Genomic DNA, 20,293 nt, shown 5'->3' on the forward strand with positions numbered 1-20,293 from the left:
ACTAGATGGCCCCACCTGCCGATGCATTTCGCGTCATCAGACGCTTCCTCAGGGCGTGTTTTTTTCTTTCTCTGCCTGAAAGGTTTAAAAATCCGGTATGCAAGTGGCAGTTCCTGTCGGAGTCAGGACTGGGTCAGACTACAGTGTGACCTTCATTGATAAGGAAATACAGCCATAAAACACTTCCCTAGCAAAAAATGGCTTCTGAGAGCGGAAAAGAGATAGAGGGTGTCAATAGTTCATAGAATTGAGCTCTGGCATACTTCAAAGAATGTGTCATTGAGCAGAAACAATTAAATAGTAAAAACTTAAAAAGTAGATTTAAATTTAAAATAAATCTGTGGAATATCAAAAAAGCCATTTCTAGAAGAAAGAGGGTAGATGCAATTGTGTGTCACATCAGTTAATTTTCACCTCGGGTGTCCTTTAAGTGGCTATATAAAAAAAAAATGTTTCCAGACAGGTTTTTTTTTTCTTTTTACTTTTCAGAGAAACAATATGTATGAACCTGTACTATCATGAGCAGAGCCAAGTCAATGCATCTCTTGTCACCGCAGCTGCAACAAACCTTTATTTTCTTAAAAAAAAAAAAAATCTTTAATTTTACTTTGTAAACTGTATATGCCATGGCCTACTATGACATTGTCTGGTCTCTGCTACAGTGGCTGCAAAAATATTGTTTTTTTTCTGTGTAGAGCCAAGTCAACTCATCTCATCTCTTGTCAGTGTCACTCACCAAGGATGCAACAAACATCTATTTTCTTTAAAAAAAATTGTTTGTAAAATGTATATACCATGACACTGTCTGGCCTCTGCTACTGCGGCTGCAAAAATATTTTTTTTTCTAAAATTACATTTGTATGTAATATAAATTTCTATACAGCACATATAGAATATTTCAATATAACTGTTTATTAATAATCCTAACAAATTAGTCTTAAGAATGCATAAATCTCATAAACTCTCTCTCGCACATACCACACCCACCAAGCCACTGCAGTAGGTAAAAAAAAGTTTCCAAACAACGTTAAAAATATGTAAAAAACAATAAATAAAAATATAATTGTAAAAAATATATCCTTTAGGCAGCTTCTAGTGTATATGTCTTGTAAACAACATTATTGTATCTCAGAAAAAAAAACCCACATATACTGTATAAGTAGATAAATACTTGCTCTGCTTACATAACATATGTATAGTACTGTCAACATTTTGATTTTAGTGATTTTTCTTTAGTGAAAAAAAAAAAAGGAAAAAAAATCCTTTGTAGGATTCTCCATTTTAACTGTGTCAATTTTGAAATTTTGAAGCCAGTCCTGATGTAATTTCCTCCTTTACTCTCCTCTGCCTGATTGTGTATGTATTGCCCGCCCTCCTCCCAGTCTCCAGACACTCCCATCCAGCTCTGAGTAATTTTCTCAGCTTCTCAGCATGAGAAATACTGGTCAATCAGAGAGGAACAGAGACGTGGGAGGATAAAATGGGAGGGAAAGAGGCCTCAGCAAATAAGGCTGCATTAGTTATGTCTGAGGGGAAAAGGGGAGGAAAGTAAGCAAGAAAAAAAAGAAAAAAAAACCCAGCATGCAGTGCAACTTCCTTTGTGCAGCAGATGTACTAAATAAGAACCAGGGAAACTAGGGAATTATGTTTTATGGATTAGAAAAGTAAGAGTGATTTTCAACTTTTGGATTGTCTAGTTAGCACACTTATTACTTGTTTACCAGATAAAAATTAAAAAATTGATTTTTTTATTTTATGCCCGATAGTTACACTTGAACCCCTTGTCCCCCATGCAGGCTGTATTAACCAGAATGCAGAGTCATGTGGAGCGTGGGGCTTCGTACTCCGAGCTTTACCAGCCCACATGGTCCATGGTGTGGGGGGCTCTGGAGGAGATGGGCAGCCAAGCCTCCCCCTCTCCCCCAGAGCTCTTGTACAGTTCATGGACAATGGGTTCTTCCCCACCTCGGTGACCCAGTGGGAGGTGGGGTGACAACACCCTGGAAGGGGCTCAAGGTGGCATCTGGGAGTCCCCTTTAAGAAGGGAACTCCCAGATGCCAGCACCATCCCAAGCAGAAATGAGCAAAGGGTTATATAGAACACCTTACCCATTTCCACAAAGGGTTAAAGAAATTAAAATGTAGCCACAAGAAAAGTTCTTTAATATTCTTAATTAACCATGATGAATATTTACCTTTAAAAAATGTTCCCATGTCAATGTCTTCGAAAATGTCCCCACACCAAAATCCTCTAATGTTGCGAGCTTGATTGAAGATCTCCGCACACCTTCTGTCACACGCCGCTACTCCTCCGTGCAGCTCTAGCTATACTAAGTATAACTAAAGCTAAAGCATCTTAAAATTTGACTCCAAGGCTCCACATTGGTCTATTAACAGACCAATGGGAATCCTCCAGCAAGAAAGCGGACTCCCAGATGCCACTATGAGCCCGCCCAGGGCGTCGTTACCTCCACCTCCTCCTGGGGCACAAGAGGTGAGAAACAGCACCTTGTCCTTGGATTGGACAAGTGCTTTTGGGGAAAGGAGGAGTCTTGGCCGCTCCTTTGCTCCAGAGCCCCCCCATACCATGGACCTTGTGGGCTGGTATAGCTGAGGGTGTGAAGCCACACATGGCCGGGACTCCGCACTCTGGCTATCCCAGCCTGCATGGGGGACAAGCGGTTAAAGATGCTTTGGAGGGGGACCCCACATCATTTTTTAAATTTCCCCCACTCTACATAAAAAGTGCTCCAAAAATAGGCAAAGTTGCCAAGGGTCCTTATGCAGCCATATTGCAGCTGTATAGCGATCCCTGGCCAAGGTGTTGCCACAAATTCTCACAGAGTTTCCAGGTTGTCATTATGCACTGTGTACCCTGACTCCCTGGAAACTCTGTCATGAGGTTCACTGCTATTTCTTTTGAGATATGTAAATTTACATGACCATTAGGTTGATACATGATCTATCATTTACTGCATTTGAATATAGACTTTTTTTCTATTTGTAACTTAACCTTAAAATCTTTTTTTCTCCAAAACTATAAGATCTATTATTATTTGACTTCATTTTTTTAAATTTGACTTAAGTTTTTATTTAAAGGTGTCCCCTAAACAACTTTTGTTATGACTTTGGATAGAAGTTAGTGATACTTGTACTCCAAATGTATGATACATATTTTACTGGATTGCTTGGGGCAAAAAAAAAAAAGTGTTTTTCTTATAACATTTTAAAACTCTTGAGATTCCCATAAAGTCGGCAGGTTTGATTACTGTTATTGTATTTAGCACAAACCACATGTGGGGAAATCACGATAGACACTTTGATTTTCTAGGTTGATTTTTAAGAGTGCTGAGGAGACCATGGTCTACATGATGAAAATAACCATGTCCGCAGTTGCCATTTTCACCCTCTTAGGGATGTTGGTGGATGCAAAACTTACAGGTGAGTTCCATACAATTTTTGTAACAATACACTATTTTATTGTGTGAAGAAGTATAACTTGGAGTTCCCGCTGTTGACAAAGGCCACTAGTCATCCTGTTACATCTAAAATGGAGTGATGGGGCCAAGCATGATGGGGAGTTGGTGTGAGATTTCACCACAACCAAAAACATCATACGAATTTATAGAAAAAAGGGTTGAAGGCAGTGGTGTAACTATCACACCTGCAAGGGATGAAGGCACATGGGGGGCCCAGAGGGGGAGAAGACTCAGAGGGGACCCGTGGCTCTGGGGACCACCGCCCGCCCCTAGGCCTTAACGAGCGGGCAGATGCATAAGACAATAATGTATTTATTTGGTGAGCAAGCTGTGTGCTGTATCGTGTGGGGGCGGGCACTAGGACCTGGGAGGCATACTTCTTCTCTACCTCCTGAATCTCCTGCTTGGATACTTCTTCATTGGGCCCCATCTTGCATAAATTTAGAAGTATTTGCATATCATTGATCATCGCTAGGTTTTTTTAATCTATATCCTGCCTGAGTTATTTTTCGAGGGAGGGAGCGGTTGGTGCCTGTGTACCTGATTTCTGTTCTGTGGGGGGCCTGGGTAAGATGCCTGCCTGATTTCTGTTTTGTCGTGGAGGAAGGGAGGCTGGGTCTGGGTGCCTGCTTTATTCCTGTTTTGTTTTGGTTTGAGTCAGTTTGTCAATTTGGGGGGGGAGGCGGGGTCCAGAAGCAGGCGATTTGGGTGCTCACTTGAGCTGGAAGTTTGGTCTCCACTATAGGGGCCTGTATAATAGCAATAGCTTTGAGGGGTAATTTGGGCGCCTGTGGCACCCAATATTCATACAGGGTGCTCATATTACCCCTCAATGCTGATATTTCAACAGGTGGCTATGGTAGCACCAGAGAAGTTTTTTTTTTCTTTCGGTGACTGGCAGAGGGGGGGGGGGGGAGTTAAAGCTAGGCGTGCGGGGGCGGTTAGGAAAGAAAGGGGGATCTAAGGTTAATTATCAGGTTAATCATGCGTAATTTCGAATGCTTATACAACGTCAATGAATGAACAATTCTTAATTACATATAGGCGTAAATGTGAACATTTACGCATAATTTTATGTAATCGTAATTAGCTGATCACGTTTCGAGGCTAAACTGCACCCAGGGCGAGGGTATAAAAATCCCCCCCTCCATGGAGCCAGGTATGGTGCCCACAGCATTGGTTAGCTATGTATAGGTCCCCCCAGTATAGGTAGCCAGGGAAATTTGATGTCCGAGCCATCTCTAATCAGCATTGCTTCAGTTTTTTCCTTGTTGCCTTTCAGGCCTGAGGCAATTCCAAATTTAGAATGCTAATTAATGAAGTGTGAGGTTTGTATGTGGACAGGAGCAGGTCATCTACAAAAAGTGCTACATTTAAATATCTTGGTACCCATACATGGTCCTTTGATTGACACATCCTCTCAAATTTTAGCTAATAGGGTCTCAAATGCCAATATAAATACAATACAATACAATACAATAACATTTGTAAAGCGCTTTTCTCCCATAGGACTCAAAGCGCATAGCTGTGTCTCAGATTAATACAGGGTTTCAGGCTGGGTTGTGTTACAGAGGAGATAGTCAGATGTTCATGAATGCCAGACTGAAAAGGTAGGTTTTCAGTTTAGACTTAAATGTTTCCAGGGATGGGGCTGTCCTGATTGGGTGTGGCAGGGAGTTCCAAAGTGTAGGGGCAGCATGACAAAAGGCTCTGTCTCCAAAGGTTTTGAGGTGAACTCTGGGGGTGACCAAGGTGTTACGTCCTTTTGATCTAAGATTGTGGGGGGTGTGATGTAGTTGCAACAAGTCCTTCAGGTATCCAGGGCCCAGATTGTGCAAGGATTTGAATGTCAGTAAGCCAATCTTAAACAGAATTCTCCATTTTATCGGTAGCCAGTGGAGTGAGCTCAGGGTTGGTGTTATGTGGCAATGGCGGGGTTGGCTCGTTAACAGCCTTGCGGCGGCATTCTGTACTAATTGCAGGCGGCGTAAGTCTTTCTTATGCAGGCCTGTGTAGAGGACGTTGCAGTAGTCTAACCTTGATGTGACGAAGGCATGAACTAGGGTTGGAAGATCCTCTGAAGGAATTAGGTGTTTAATCCTTGCAATATTCCTTAGGTGAAAGAAGGAATGTTTCACAACAGCTGAGATTTGATTCCTGAAGCTTAATTTCCCATCAATCAGTACTCCCAGGCTGCGCACACAGTCTGAGTTGTTCAGGTCTGAGCTCCCTATCCTTAGCGGTGTTGGTCGAGACTGGAGCTGCTTTGCTGTTGAGCCCTGGCCCTCGATAACAAGAACCTCTGTTTTGTCAGCATTAAGTTTTAGCCAATTATTATTCATCCACTCCTGAAGCTCAGCTAAGCATGCGTTTATTTGTGGAGTAGGGTCTGTGACGTCAGGTTTGAATGACAAATATAGCTGGGTGTCATCAGCATAGCAATGATATGTCAGGCCATGTTTTTGTATGATTTCTCCAAGTGGCAGCATGTATATGGTGAACAGTAAAGGGGATAATATTGCGCCCTGAGGTACACCGTATTTTAGTGGTACAGGGTTGGAGAGGAAGGGCCCTAAGGCTACCCTTTGTGTTCTGCCAGCCAGGAAGGAGTTGAACCACAGGAGAACAATGCCATCTATGCCACAGTACTCTTGTAGCCTGTTGAGTAAGATTTCATGATCGACTGTGTCAAAAGCCGCTGAGAGGTCGAGCAAAATCAGGATGGAACATTGACCCTTGTCTCTTGCAATGAGCAGATCATTGCAAATCTGGGTGAGGGCTGTTTCACAGCTGTGATATTTCCTGAAGCCAGATTGAAGAGGGTCAAGGATGTTGTTTCTGGAGAGCCTGGCTTCAAGTTGGAGGTAGACAGCCTTTTCAATAACTTTTCCCAGAAAGGGGAGGTTTGAGACAGGTCTGTAGCTGTTTAGAGCATCTGGGTCTAAGGATGGTTTCTTGAGTAGAGGCCTGACGATTGCTTCTTTCAGAGTAGAGGGAAACCACCCTTCTTGTAAGGAGCCGTTGACTATTTTGTGGAATGCCGGTGTAAATAGTTCAGGGCATTTCAACATGAACTTAGTGGGGCCAGGGTCCAGATCGCAGGTAGTCTGGCGAAGGTTTGAGAGGATATCCAAGATGTCTTTTTCAGTGATTACCTTAAAATCAGACCATGGTGGTAGGCTATTTTTGCACCTGTTATATGGCTCTGCATGGGTTTCTGGGGCTGTGAATTGAATGGCAGATCGTATGGAGGAGACTTTGTCTGAGAAGAAGTGGGCAAATTCCTCGCACAGTTCCTGTGAAGGTCTGATGCTGGATTTCCTGCAAGATGGATTGCAGAGACTGTCAACCGTGCGGAAGAGTTGGGCAGGTCTGTTGGCTGCATTTGCAATTTCGTGAGACAGGAATAAGGACTTCTTTTTGTTAATCATCGTTTGATATTTTTTCAGGTGAGCAATTAGGGAAAGTTTGTCATCAGGAGACTGATGTTTGCGCCACCTTCGTTCCAGTCTGCGTCCTTGTTTCTTTAGTTTCTTTATAGAGTTGTCAAACCAGCGAGCATGATGTAATGGTGCGGAACGTTTAATCTTTAAGGGAGCTATGGCGTCAAAAGTGGCTGAGACATCGTGGTTATATTTAAGGACAATGGATTCAAGGCCGAAGTTGTGATCTGTCAGTCCACCTAGATTGAGGCTGTTCTGAAGGTGTTGGGGTGTCAAACCTTTCAAGGAACGATATTTTATTAGTTCTTTCACTTGGTGTTTTGTAGCCGGTGCTGTAAAGGAGAAGTGGACAGTGTGGTGGTCTGACCAAACTACTGGATCAATTTCCACATTGGATATTAGGAGTTCTGAATGGAAAATGAGGTCCAAAGTGTGTCCTTTTTTGTGGGTAGGGAGGTTGACGGCTTGAGAGAAGCCCAGTTCATTCATGGAGAGAAGTAGCTTAGTTCCAAATTGGGAAGAGTGTGTATCGACCCGTGCGTTAAAGTCTCCAAGAATTATCCACCTAGGGTGTTTCAGTGTTATGCAAGATACAAGTTCTGCTATTTCCTTGAGAAAAGCTGAGCCAGCGTCAGGGGGTCGGTAGACAAGCAGTATGTTTATGTTTTTTCCAGCTGAGAGCTGGGCTGCTAGACATTCAAAAGAGTGGGTGGGGGCTACAGCAAGGGGTTTAATATTCAAACTGGATTTGAAGCACAGAGCTAATCCTCCGCCCTTGCGGTTTTGCCTTTCACAGTGTAAAACTGAGTAATTGTCTGGTACCGCAGCTGCGAGAGTGGGTCCTGAGTTCTGATCCAACCATGTCTCTGTAATTAAAGCTAGATCTGAAGCCTCTATTAGATCATGAATAACTGCTGTTTTGTTGTTTATGGACCTGGCATTGCAGAGTACTGCTTTAATGTTGTTTAAAGAGGGCTGGGGAAAGGGTGCAGCCCTGTTTGGTTACCCTTGCTATTTTAAAGGAGTCAGATTCATAGCCTGAAGTGGGAGTGTTGGCTGATGGGTTACTATATAGGTTTTGAAGAAATGTTACGAAGGGCCCTTCAAAGCCAAATTTACCCAAGGCAGAGTATACAAATTCCCAATTCAGAGAATTGAAAGCGTTTTCTACTGTAACTATATACACTGGCTATATAAGAGGGAGACCTGGCTATATACACTGGTTATATACGGGATGATGTGACTATATACACTGGTTATATACAGGGGGGATCTGGCTATATACACTGGTTATATACAGGGGGGATATAACTATATACACTGGCTATATACGAGGGAGATCTTGCTATATACACTGGTTATATATGGGGGGATCTGGCTATATACACTGGTTATATATAGGGGGATCTGGCTATATACACTAGTTATATACAGGGATCTGGCTATATGTACTGGCTATATACACTGGCTATAGACAGGGGGATCTGACATTATACATAGTAATTCAACTATATACACTGTCTATAGATGGGGGATCTAATTATACACACTGACTATATAGATTAGCTACCTATACTGGGGCAACTATACTGGCTACCTATGCTGGGTAACTATACCTGGCTACCCTAATACTTAGGGTGAAAATGTTCAGGTACTGCGCAAAAATTCCAAATGGGGGTAACCCGCAGACGACCAGTTTACGCCGATCGGCGTTAGCTGGTCGTCAAGAGGTTAAGGAACATGGGTTTAAACCTCCCAAAAGACCAGGCCATTTTTTGCTAATTATGCCACTGCAGCTTTAAGGCCTCGCTGCAGGGCCGTACAACTCAGCACACAAGTGATCCCCCCCCCCATTTTCTGCCCACCAACAGAGCTCTCTGTTGGTGGGCAATGATTGCTCCTAGGATGTTTATTTATTTATTTTTTATAAATATTTATTTTAATATTTTTTAAATAAATAACTATATTTTTTTCATAATTTTTCTACTCCCTCCCTTTCCCCGCCAGCCAATCCATGCGATCAGCTGTCATAGGCTTCAGCCTATGAGAGCCAATCGCTTTCCTGTCTCCAAGAGGGACAGCCGTGTCACACGGCTGTCCCCAGTACAGCCCTGCCTTAGATTGCAGCGCTGTACAGTGGTAATAGATGCCGCCGTTTCACCGTCTAACAGTCTTTGGGAGACTGATGGCGGAGCGGAGCTCCATCATTCAAGCAAAGATGTGTGCGCAATCTCCTGCAAAACACGCCCCCAGGACTGTACACCGATTGACGTTAGGCGGTCCTGGGGCTGCCGCCACCTTTCAATGGTTCAATAGAACACAAATAAATAATTAATGCACTTGACTGATTCTGTCTTTTCATATTTACTTACAGAGGAGAATGTTGCCCTTAGAGGTCGTGCAACCATGTCGTCTAAATACTATGGGCCTGACTCATCTTTAACTGACGCCATGAATGCAATAGATGGAAATACGGACACCAACTACTATCATGGCTCTTGTGTCTCCACAAATGGCGAATTTTCTCCTTGGTGGAGAGTAGATTTACTGGAGAGCTACAAAATATCCCACGTAGTCTTCACTGCCAGAGGGGACTGTTGTGGTGATGACCACATGAACGGAGCTGAGATTCTTATCGGTGACTCCCTGGCCAACAACGGGAACGATAATGCAAGGTGGGTTTTTGTACATTTTGTTGGAATAGCCAGAGACCGCAATAAAAGCTAGAACTTTACAGTAACAGTTTTGTACACAGTAGTGAGGAGTGGTTGCACACCTAAACCAAGCTGTACCTGACTGACACTAGCTGCATAGAGATGCAAGGCCTCTTAAAGATGCAACTGCACTTGTTACAGCTAAGACAGGTGCTATACATCTACACTAATTGAGGATGTTCACTTCCTGTAACATTCTGTGGAGATGCAGCTGCGGGCAGTCAGGATGCCCCCGCAGCTGCTTCGGTTTCCCTGTCGGGCGTTTCTCCTGTCTCTCCGGCGTCTAGCACGCCGAGGGGATTGTCAGTGGCTCATAGGGTGGCTTTGTCGTGCGCGCACGCGCACAGATGGGGCCTTTATGCGGGGAGGAGGCGCGTCAGCTGACCTGCCGGTCGGCTGATGTCAGAGGAGGCTCTCAGCAGCTCGGATTGGCTGATGGGCGTGGGCGTGGCCGAGGGATCTCCTCCGCTTCTTAAGCCTCCGAGAATCACTTGCAAACTGTCTGCTGTTGCGAATGCTTCGTGTGAGCACTCAGACCTTAGATAATTCTGGTGTGCTTTGATCTGGGAGGAAACCAGGGATTTCACACAAGACTAGGAATTGTTATTACTACTGTTATTATTGCTTGATTATCTGTGTATGGCTCTGGCTCTCTTCTGACTACTCTTACGCTAAAAGATTCTGTACTTTTGCCGATTTGATCCTGTTGCTGACTCTGCCTGAAATACCTATATCCTTCTGCCTGCCGATTCTGTGCTGTATCCTCCTGTCTGTTGCCGAACCGATCTGTCTGACCACTCTACTCACCAGTGAGCCCTTGTCACTGGTGAGGTTTCTTATTGATAGTACCCACCAGCTCCTCTGGTGAGGTTCTGCCAAAAACTAAACAGTATTACTGTTGCACCAAGCACTGTACACTTGCCATTACCTTGTTAGCTATACTTGCATTATTGGTGATTCTGCAGATCACCATATATTTAGGTATAGTGTCTGATTTATTGGTGATACTGCAGATCACACAATAACCAGACTTTTGTTTGCTACACCAATCGTTACAGAACAGCAGACCCAAAAATGTCTATGGAGATACTATGCACTCATGTCAAACTGTTACATAGTTACATAGTTATTTTGGTTGAAAAAAGACATACGTCCATCGAGTTCAACCAGTATAAAATACAACACCAGCCTGCTCCCTCACATATCCCTGTTGATCCAGAGGAAGGCGAAAAAACCCTTACAAGGCATGGTCCAATTAGCCCCTAAAGGGAAAAATTCCTTGCCGACTCCAGATGGCAATCAGATAAAATCCCTGGATCAACATCATTAAGCATTACCTAGTAATTGTAGCCATGGATGTCTTTGAACGCAAGGAAAGCATCTAAGCCCCCTTTAAATGCAGGTATAGAGTTTGCCATAACGACTTCCTGTGGCAATGCATTCCACATCTTAATCACTCTTACTGTAAAGAACCCTTTCCTAAATAAATGGCTAAAACGTTTTTCCTCCATGCGCAGATCATGTCCTCTAGTCCTTTGAGAAGGCCTAGGGACAAAAAGCTCATCCGCCAAGCTATTATATTGCCCTCTGATGTATTTATACATGTCAATTAGATCCCCTCTAAGGCGTCTTTTCTCTAGACTAAATAAACCCAGTTTATCTAACCTTTTTTGGTAAGTGAGACCTTCCATCCCACGTATCAATTTTGTTGCTCGTCTCTGCACCTGCTCTAAAACTGCAATATCTTTTTTGTAATGTGGTGCCCAGAACTGAATTCCATATTCCAGATGTGGCCTTACTAGAGAGTTAAACGGGGCAATATTATGCTAGCATCTCGAGTTTTTATTTCCCTTTTAATGCATCCCAAAATTTTGTTAGCTTTAGCTGCAGCTGCTTGGCATTGAGTACGATTATTTAACTTGTTGTCGATGAGTACTCCTAAGTCCTTCTCCAAGTTTGATGTCCCCAACTGTATCCCATTTATTTTGTATGGTGCTAGACCATTAGTACGTCCAAAATGCATGACTTTACATTTTTCAACATTGAATTTCATCTGCCATGTATGTGCCCATATAGCCATCCTATCCAGATCCTGTTGCAATATGACACTATCTTCCTGAGAGTTGATGATTCTGCACAATTTTGTATCATCTGCAAAAATAGCAACATTGCTCACTACTGCATCTACTAGGTCATTAATAAATAAATTGAAGAGCACTAGACCCAGAACAGACCCCTGTGGTACCCCACTGCTAACAGTCTCCCATTTTGAGTACGATCCATTGACCACAACTCTTTGTTTTCTGTCCATTAGCCAGTTCCCTATCCATGCACACAGACTCTTCCCCAGTCCTTGCATCCTCAACTTTTGCACCAGACTTTTGTGGGGAACAGTGCCAAAGGCCTTTGCAAAGTCCAAGTATATCACATCTACAGCATTCCCAATATCCACATTAGCATTCACTACTTCATAAAAGCTGAGCATGTTAGTCAAACAGGACCTGTCTTTAGTAAACCCATGTTGATGCTGAGAAATAAGATTATTTTCTAGTATGAAGTCATGTATAGTATCTCTTAGTAACCCCTCAAATAGTTTGAGGGGTTACTAACAGGGGTTACTGTTGACCACAGCCGTTAACGATCTTACCAATACGGTCAGCACACAACAGACACAAATTAATTTATTGTCTGAGGTAGTGACCCGACTTCAAAAGACCAATGCATCAGTGTCATCCCCTGTAGTTAGTGAGCCCAGGATGCCTCATCCTGAAAGATTTTCAGGGCACCGGTCTGATTTTTGGAATTCTAAGCATCGTTGCCTATCATATTCTGAGTTACGCCCGGTATCTTTGGGTTCTGAGAGTCAGCGAGTTACCTTTATAAAGACTTTATTATCTGGTGACTCGCAGACTTGGGCTTACAGTCTCCCCACTGGTCATGAGGCATTAACATCAGTTCAAAAGTTTTTTAAAGCAATGGCTATTATATATGATGATCCAGATTTAGCTATGACGTCAGAGAGGAAACTCAAAACTCTCCGACAAGGTCATAACACTGTTGAAACTTATGCTGCTGAGTTTAGAAAGTGGGCGGTGTCAGCCAGATGGGGGCAATATGCTTTACTAGACTGTTTTTCATCGGGGTTATCTGATGCTGTTGCTGATCTGATGTTAAGCCAGCCAGAACCTAAAACAGTAGATGAGGCAATCTCTTTAGCTTTCAAGATTGACCATCGAGTTCGTTACCAAAGGCAAACTCAAGGTAGAGCGTCAGAAAGGCCTTCCCCTGTTCCTTTCTCTGCTCCTACCCCTTCTTCTCCTCCTCAGGACAAACCGATGCAAATCGGACAATCCAAGCTCTCTGAGGTTGAGAAAAATAGGAGACGTACTGGGAGACTCTGCCTGTACTGTGCAGAGAAGGGTCATGTGGTACAAACATGTCCCAGGAAAGTGGAAAACTCTATCGCCTAGGTGTAGCTGGAGGTACTACCCTAGGCGATTCTGTGTTTCCTCTAAAGAATAGTCGCTTACTTCTCCCGTGTTCTATCACCTGGGAAGGTCAAGTCCAGTCTACCCAGGCCTTTATAGACTCGGGTTCCGCAGCAAATTTTATGGATTATGATTTTGCTATTAAGTTTGGTTTTCCTCTTCTCTCTTTGGACGTCAGATGGTTGTTACTGCAGTGGATGATTCACCACTGCAGGGCAAACAACCTCTTTCTCATACTCCTGTACTGTTGTGTCGAACAGGGGCTTTGCATAAGGAACAGATACAGTTCTTTGTACTTAAGATGGCTAACTCTACTGTGATCCTTGGTATGCCGTGGCTTCAAAAACATTCCCCTCAGATCGACTGGAGTTCTAGGCAATTTTTGAGCTGGTCCTCCTACTGCCATGATCATTGTATAGAAAAAGCCACGGTGTGTGCTACCAAGATTCAAGTGGAAGGGTTGCCTATTCAGTATTCTGACATTTTTTGTCCCAAGGCGGCAGACAAACTTCCTCCTCATTGAAGTTTTGACTGCCCCATTGACTTGAGATCAGGTTGTATGCCCCCTAGAGGCCATTTATATAACCTTTCGGGGCCTGAAAAACTTGTCATGCAGGAGTATATTAAAGAAAATTTAGCCAAAGGTTTCATCCGTCCATCTAGGGCAGGTTTCTTTTTTGTACAAAAGAAAGATGGTGGCCTTCGGCCATGTATCGATTACAGATAATTGAACAAAATTACTGTAAAAAATCGTTACTCTCTTCCTCTGATTGATGACTTGTTCGCTCAGATTACTGATGCAGGTGTCTTCACTAAACTCGATCTCAGAGGGGCATACAACCTGATTCGCATAAGAGAGGCTGACGAGTGGAAGACGGCGTTCAACACACCCGATGGGCACTACGAGTACCTTGTGATGCCCTTCGGGTTGTGTAACGCACCCGCCGTCTTCCAGGAGTTGATTAACGAAGTCTTTAGGGAGGTTCTGGGGCGGTTCGTCCTAGTCTACTTAGATGACATACTCATTTTCTCATCTAATATTGCTGAACACAGGGAACATGTGAAGTATGTTTTAAGGAAACTACGACAAAATTCCTTGTATGCTAAACTCAAGAAGAGTCTATTCGAAGTTTCTGAAGTTCCCTTCCTGGGGTACATAATCTCCACCGCAGGACTCTCTATGGACCCCAAGAAGGTTTCTGCTGTCCTGGAGTGGCCCCAACCTGTAGGGTTGAAGGCACTCCAGCGATTTCTTGGCTTCGCTAACTATTACAGGAAGTTTATCAAAGGATTTTCCTCTGTGGTCTCACCTCTCACTGAGCTTACCAAAAAGGGGGCAGATACATACAATTGGTCAGCAGAAGCTCAGTCTGCATTTTCATCACTTAAAAAAATTGTTCTGCTCCACCCCCATTTTAAGACATGTGGACATTACTCTCCCATTCATTGTTGAGGTGGATGCTTCAGAGATTGGGGTTGGGGCTGTATTGTCTCAGCACTCCGGTCTGCAGGGCAGGTTGCACTCTTGTGCTTTTTTCTCTAGGAAGTTTTCCCCGCTGAGAGAAATTATGATATTGGGAATCGAGAACTGTTGGCCATCAAACTTGCGTTTGAGGAATGGCGACATTGGCTCGAGGGGGCTGAACATACTATCACAGTCAATACCGATCACAAGAACTTAGAGTATATTGAAGGGGCTAAACGCCTCAGTCCCAGACAAGCCCGTTGGTCCCTGTTTTTCACGAGATTCAGATTCATTGTTACCTACAAACCTGGTAGTAAGAACGTCAAGGCTGATGCATTATCCAGATGTTTCGAGCCCGAGACAATACAGCCCTCAACTCCCGAAAACATCCTCCCCGAGAAAGTGGTTCTTGCTGCTACTGAGACTTGGGAGGATTGGGCATCTACTCTGAAATCTTATCAGCAGGAGGTTCCCGAAGGGAAACCAGATGGAGTTCTCTCTGTACCACTACATTTCCGAATAAAAATTCTTCATGTTTTCCATTCTCATAAGAATGCAGGGCATCCAGGGGTTGCCAGAACGCAGGAGCTGCTAGACAGATGTGTTTGGTGGCCATCCATTGTGTCTGATTGTAAAGAGTTTGTCGGAGATTGCTCTGTGTGTGCCAGGAGTAAGCCGTTCAGGCGTGCTCCTGTGGGGACTCTACAGTCACTACCAGTGCCTGAACAACCATGGACCCATCTGTCCATGGATTTTGTGGGTGAGCTGCCCAGATCTGAGGTCATCTGGGTGGTATTCGATGGGTTTAGTAAGATGGCCCATTCTATCCCACTGAACGGACTCCCCTCTGCTCAAGAACTGGCAGAACTCTTCATTCACCACATTTTCCGGCTGCATGGTATCCCGGAGAATGTGGTGTCAGACAGGGGAGTCCAGTTCGTCTCCAAGTTCTGGAGGGCGTTCTGTCATCACTTAGGTATGAACCTTTCATTTTCCTCCAGCTACCACCCAGAGACTAATGGGCAAACGGAAAGGGTTAACCAGTCCCTTGAGCAGTTCCTCAGGTGCTATGTGGCAGATGCTCAGTTGGACTGGGTGACATTTTTGCCATTCGCAGAGTTTGCCCATAATAACTTAAAGAGCACCTCTTCAGGTTTCTCCCTGTTCCAGGTAGTAACGGGGAGATCGCCGAAGTTCTCTCCACTGCCATTAGTGTCATCTCCTTTTCCTGCCCTGGAAGAGTGGCAGGGAACTTTGAAGGAGATTTGGAGTTTGGTCAAAAGAAACCTAGGAAAGGCCTTTCAGATTCAGAAAAATCAGGCAGATAATAGACGCTCTGTGGAGTGGGATTTTGCACCAGGTGATATGGTGTGGGTTTCTACCAGGCAATTGGCTTTGAAACAGCCTTCTGTGAAGTTGGGTCCCAGATTTATAGGTCCATACCCCGTGTCCAAAAAGATCATTAGTGTCACATATGTTATTTCACTACCTTCCAGTATGAGAGGTGTGAAGTCATTCCATGTGTCTCTGTTGAAGCCTGCTGTGCATGTGGATTCCCCCCCTCCCCCCCGTGGTGATTGATGGTGAACCTGAGTTTGAGATAGAGCAAATGTTGGACTCTCGGTGGGTGCAGAACTCCATACAGTACCTTGTTCACTGAAAGGGGTATGGGCCTGAGGAGAGATCTTGGGTACCAGGGCATCGTATGCATGCAGAGGAACTTAAGGAAAAGTTTCATGAATCGCATCCTGAGAAGCCAGGTAGACCGTGTTCGGAGTCCACGCCTCAAGGGGGGGGGGGGGGGGGTACTGTAACATTCTGCGGAGATGCAGCTGCGGGCAGTCAGGATGCCCCCGCAGCTGCTTCGGTTTCCCTGTCGGGTGTTTCTCCTGTCTCTCCGGCGTCTAGCACGCCGAGGGGATTGTCAGTGGCTCATAGGGTGGCTTTGTCGCGCGCACAGACGGGACCTTTATACGGGGAGGAGGCACGTCAGCTGACCTGCCGGTCGGCTGATGTCAGAGGAGACTCTCGGCGAATTTTCTCCTTGGTGGAGAGTAGATTTACTGGAGAGCTACAAAATATCCCACGTAGTCTTCACTGCCAGAGGGGACTGTTGTGGTGATGACCACATGAACGGAGCTGAGATTCTTATCGGTGACTCCCTGGCCAACAACAGGAATGATAATGCAAGGTGGGTTTGGGTACATTTTGTTGGAATAGCCAGAGACCGCAATAAAAGCTAGAACTTTACAGTAACAGTTTTGTACACAGTAGCGAGGAGTGGTTGCACACCTAAACCAAGCTGTACCTGACTGACACTAGCTGCATAGAGATGCAAGGCCTCTTAAAGATGCAACTGCACTTGTTACAGCTAAGACAGGTGCTATACATCTACACTAATTGAGGATGTTCACTTCCTGTAACATTCTGTGGAGATGCAGCTGCGGGCAGTCAGGATGCCCCCGCAGCTGCTTCGGTTTCCCTGTCGGGCGTTTCTCCTGTCTCTCCGGTGTCTAGCACGCCGAGGGGATTATCAGTGGCTCATAGGGTGGCTTTGTCGCGCGCGCACGCGCACAGACGGGGCCTTTATGCGGGGAGGAGGCGCGTCAGCTGACCTGCCGGTCGGCTGACGTCAGAGGAGACTCTCGGCAGCTCGGATTGGCTGATGGGCGTGGGCGTGGCCGAGGGGTCTCCTCCGCTTCTTAAGCCTCCAAGAATCACTTGCAAACTGTCTGCTGTTGCGAATGCTTCGTGTGAGCACTCAGACCTTAGATAGTTCCGGTGTGCTTTGATCTGGGAGGAAACCCGGGATTTCACACAAGACTAGGAATTATTATTACTATTGTTATTACTGCTTGATTACCTGTGTATGACTCTGGCTCTCTTCTGACTACTCTTACGCTAAAAGATTCTGTACTTTTGCCGATCTGATCCTGTTGCTGACTCTGCCTGAAATACCTCTATCCTTCTGCCTGCCGATTCTGTACTGTATCCTCCTGTCTGTTGCCGAACCGATCTGTCTGACCACTAGAGGTGTAGCGAACGGTTCGCCGGCGAACGGTTCCAGGCGAACATTGGTGGTTCGCGTTCGCCTGCGCCAGGCGAACTTTTACGGAAGTTCGATTCGCCCCATAATGCACTATGAGGGTTAACTTTGACCCTCTGCATCACAGTCAGCAGGCACATTGTAGCCATTCAGGCTACAGTAAGCCCTGGAGCCCCCCCCCCCCCCTTATATAAGGCAGGCTCCGGCGGCCATTACACTCACTCGTGTGCCTGCTAGCTAGTGAGAGGAAAGGGACAGCTGCTGCAGACTTGTTCTTTTAGGGACAGATTAGTTAGGTTCTTGGCTGCTTAGTTTGCTCTTGGCTGATTGTTATTGCTTTATAGCACCCTAGCTTTTGTCAGAGCTCATCCTGTACTTTTTTTTTTTTTTACTGTGTGTCAAACTGACACTTTTGTTGCATGCACAGCCTTGCTAATTGATAGTGTGTGTGTGCCACTGCCAGCAGCCCAGCACATTCAGTGACTGACTGCCTGTGTGTGTGACAGGGAGCTGCACATTGTACTACCCAGTACTGCATATACCCAGTACCTGTTGTGTTTACTTAACCCACCTCATCACTGCATATACCTAGCTTTGTGTTGAGTGAACCCAGCTCACTGCATCCTACTACTACCTGTTGTGTTTACTTAACCCACCTCATCACTGCACATAACTACCTGTACTGTTGAGTGAACCCAGCTCACTGCATACACCTACTACCTGTTGTGTTTACTTAACCCACCTCATCACTGCACATAACTACCTGTAGTGTTGAGTGAACCCAGCTCACTGCATACACCTACTACCTGTTGTGTTGAGTGAACCCAGCTCACTGCATCCTACTACTACCTGTTGTGTTTACTTAACCCACCTCATCACTGCACATAACTACCTGTAGTGTTGAGTGAACCCAGCTCACTGCATACACCTACTACCTGTTGTGTTTACTTAACCCACCTCATCACTGCACATAACTACCTGTAGTGTTGAGTGAACCCAGCTCACTGCATATACCTACTACCTGTTGTGTTGAGTGAATCCAGCTCACTGCATCCTACTACTACCTGTTGTGTTTACTTAACCCTCCTCATCACTGCACATAACTACCTGTAGTGTTGAGTGAACCCAGCTCACTGCATATACCTACTACCTGTTGTGTTTACTTAACCCACCTCATCACTGCACATAACTACCTGTAGTGTTGAGTGAACCCAGCTCACTGCATCCTACTACTACCTGTTGTGTTTACTTAACCCACCTCATCACTGCACATAACTACCTGTAGTGTTGAGTGAACCCAGCTCACTGCATATACCGACTACCTGTTGTGTTGAGTGAACCCAGCTCACTGCATCCTACTACTACCTGTTGTGTTTACTTAACCCACCTCATCACTGCACATAACTACCTGTAGTGTTGAGTGAACCCAGCTCACTGCATATACCTACTACCTGTTGTGTTTACTTAACCCACCTCATCACTGCACATAACTATCTGTAGTGTTGAGTGAACCCAGCTCACTGCATCCTACTACTACCTGTTGTGTTTACTTAACCCACCTCATCACTGCACATAACTACCTGTAGTGTTGAGTGAACCCAGCTCACTGCATATACCTACTACCTGTTGTGTTGAGTGAACCCAGCTCACTAAATACACCTACTACCTGTTGTGTTTACTTAACCCACCTCATCACTGCATATACCTAGCTTTGTGTTGAGTGAACCCAGCTCACTGCATATACCTACTACCTGTTGTGTTGAGTGAACCCACCTCACTGCATCCTAGTACCTTTACTGTTCAGTGAACCCAGCTCACTGCATATACCTAGCACCCCCCCGAGATGGATAAAATGGACAAACCAGGTAGAGGAAGAGGTAGAGGCAGACCCAGAGGAAGGCCACCAGGCACCGGCAGGTCTGTGCGAGGTGGTGTTGGTGTGATTTCGTGCGGACCTGCCCCAAAATACAGTGCTCAGAAGAAGGCACGTGCCATCACTTCCCAAAATCGTTAGGAGGTGATTGAGTATTTAACACAGAACACCTCATCTCCCGCAGCCACCAGCGCTACAACAAGCACCACATCCGCTGCATTTGACACTTCGCAGGAGTTATTTGGTGGTGGTGGTGGTGAAATCACCAATTCACAGCCACTACTACTGTGTGTCAAACTGACACTTTTGTTGCATGCACAGCCTTGCTAATTGATAGTGTGTGTGTGCCACTGCCAGCAGCCCAGCACATTCAGTGACTGACTGCCTGTGTGTGTGACAGGGAGCTGCACATTGTACTACCCAGTACTGCATATACCCAGTACCTGTTGTGTTTACTTAACCCACCTCATCACTGCATATACCTAGCTTTGTGTTGAGTGAACCCAGCTCACTGCATCCTACTACTACCTGTTGTGTTTACTTAACCCACCTCATCACTGCACATAACTACCTGTACTGTTGAGTGAACCCAGCTCACTGCATACACCTACTACCTGTTGTGTTTACTTAACCCACCTCATCACTGCACATAACTACCTGTAGTGTTGAGTGAACCCAGCTCACTGCATACACCTACTACCTGTTGTGTTGAGTGAACCCAGCTCACTGCATCCTACTACTACCTGTTGTGTTTACTTAACCCACCTCATCACTGCACATAACTA

The 20,293-nt window shown here is 45.0% G+C and overlaps 1 protein-coding gene across 1 annotated transcript in view; it reads left to right on the forward strand.

Annotated features, from left to right (window-relative positions):
• The window catches only part of LOC137571156 (fucolectin-like), a 36,903-nt gene that overhangs the window by 3,821 nt on the left and 12,789 nt on the right, over positions 1–20,293 (forward strand). Inside the window, exons 2-3 of the mRNA XM_068279934.1 lie at positions 3,332–3,441; positions 9,297–9,597. Coding sequence (XP_068136035.1) covers positions 3,360–3,441; positions 9,297–9,597 — 383 coding nt within the window. The 5' untranslated portion in view covers positions 3,332–3,359. The remainder of the gene's footprint in view (positions 1–3,331; positions 3,442–9,296; positions 9,598–20,293) is intronic.

This window comes from Hyperolius riggenbachi, chromosome 4, assembly GCF_040937935.1.
Source record: "Hyperolius riggenbachi isolate aHypRig1 chromosome 4, aHypRig1.pri, whole genome shotgun sequence".
Classification (NCBI taxonomy): domain Eukaryota; kingdom Metazoa; phylum Chordata; class Amphibia; order Anura; family Hyperoliidae; genus Hyperolius; species Hyperolius riggenbachi.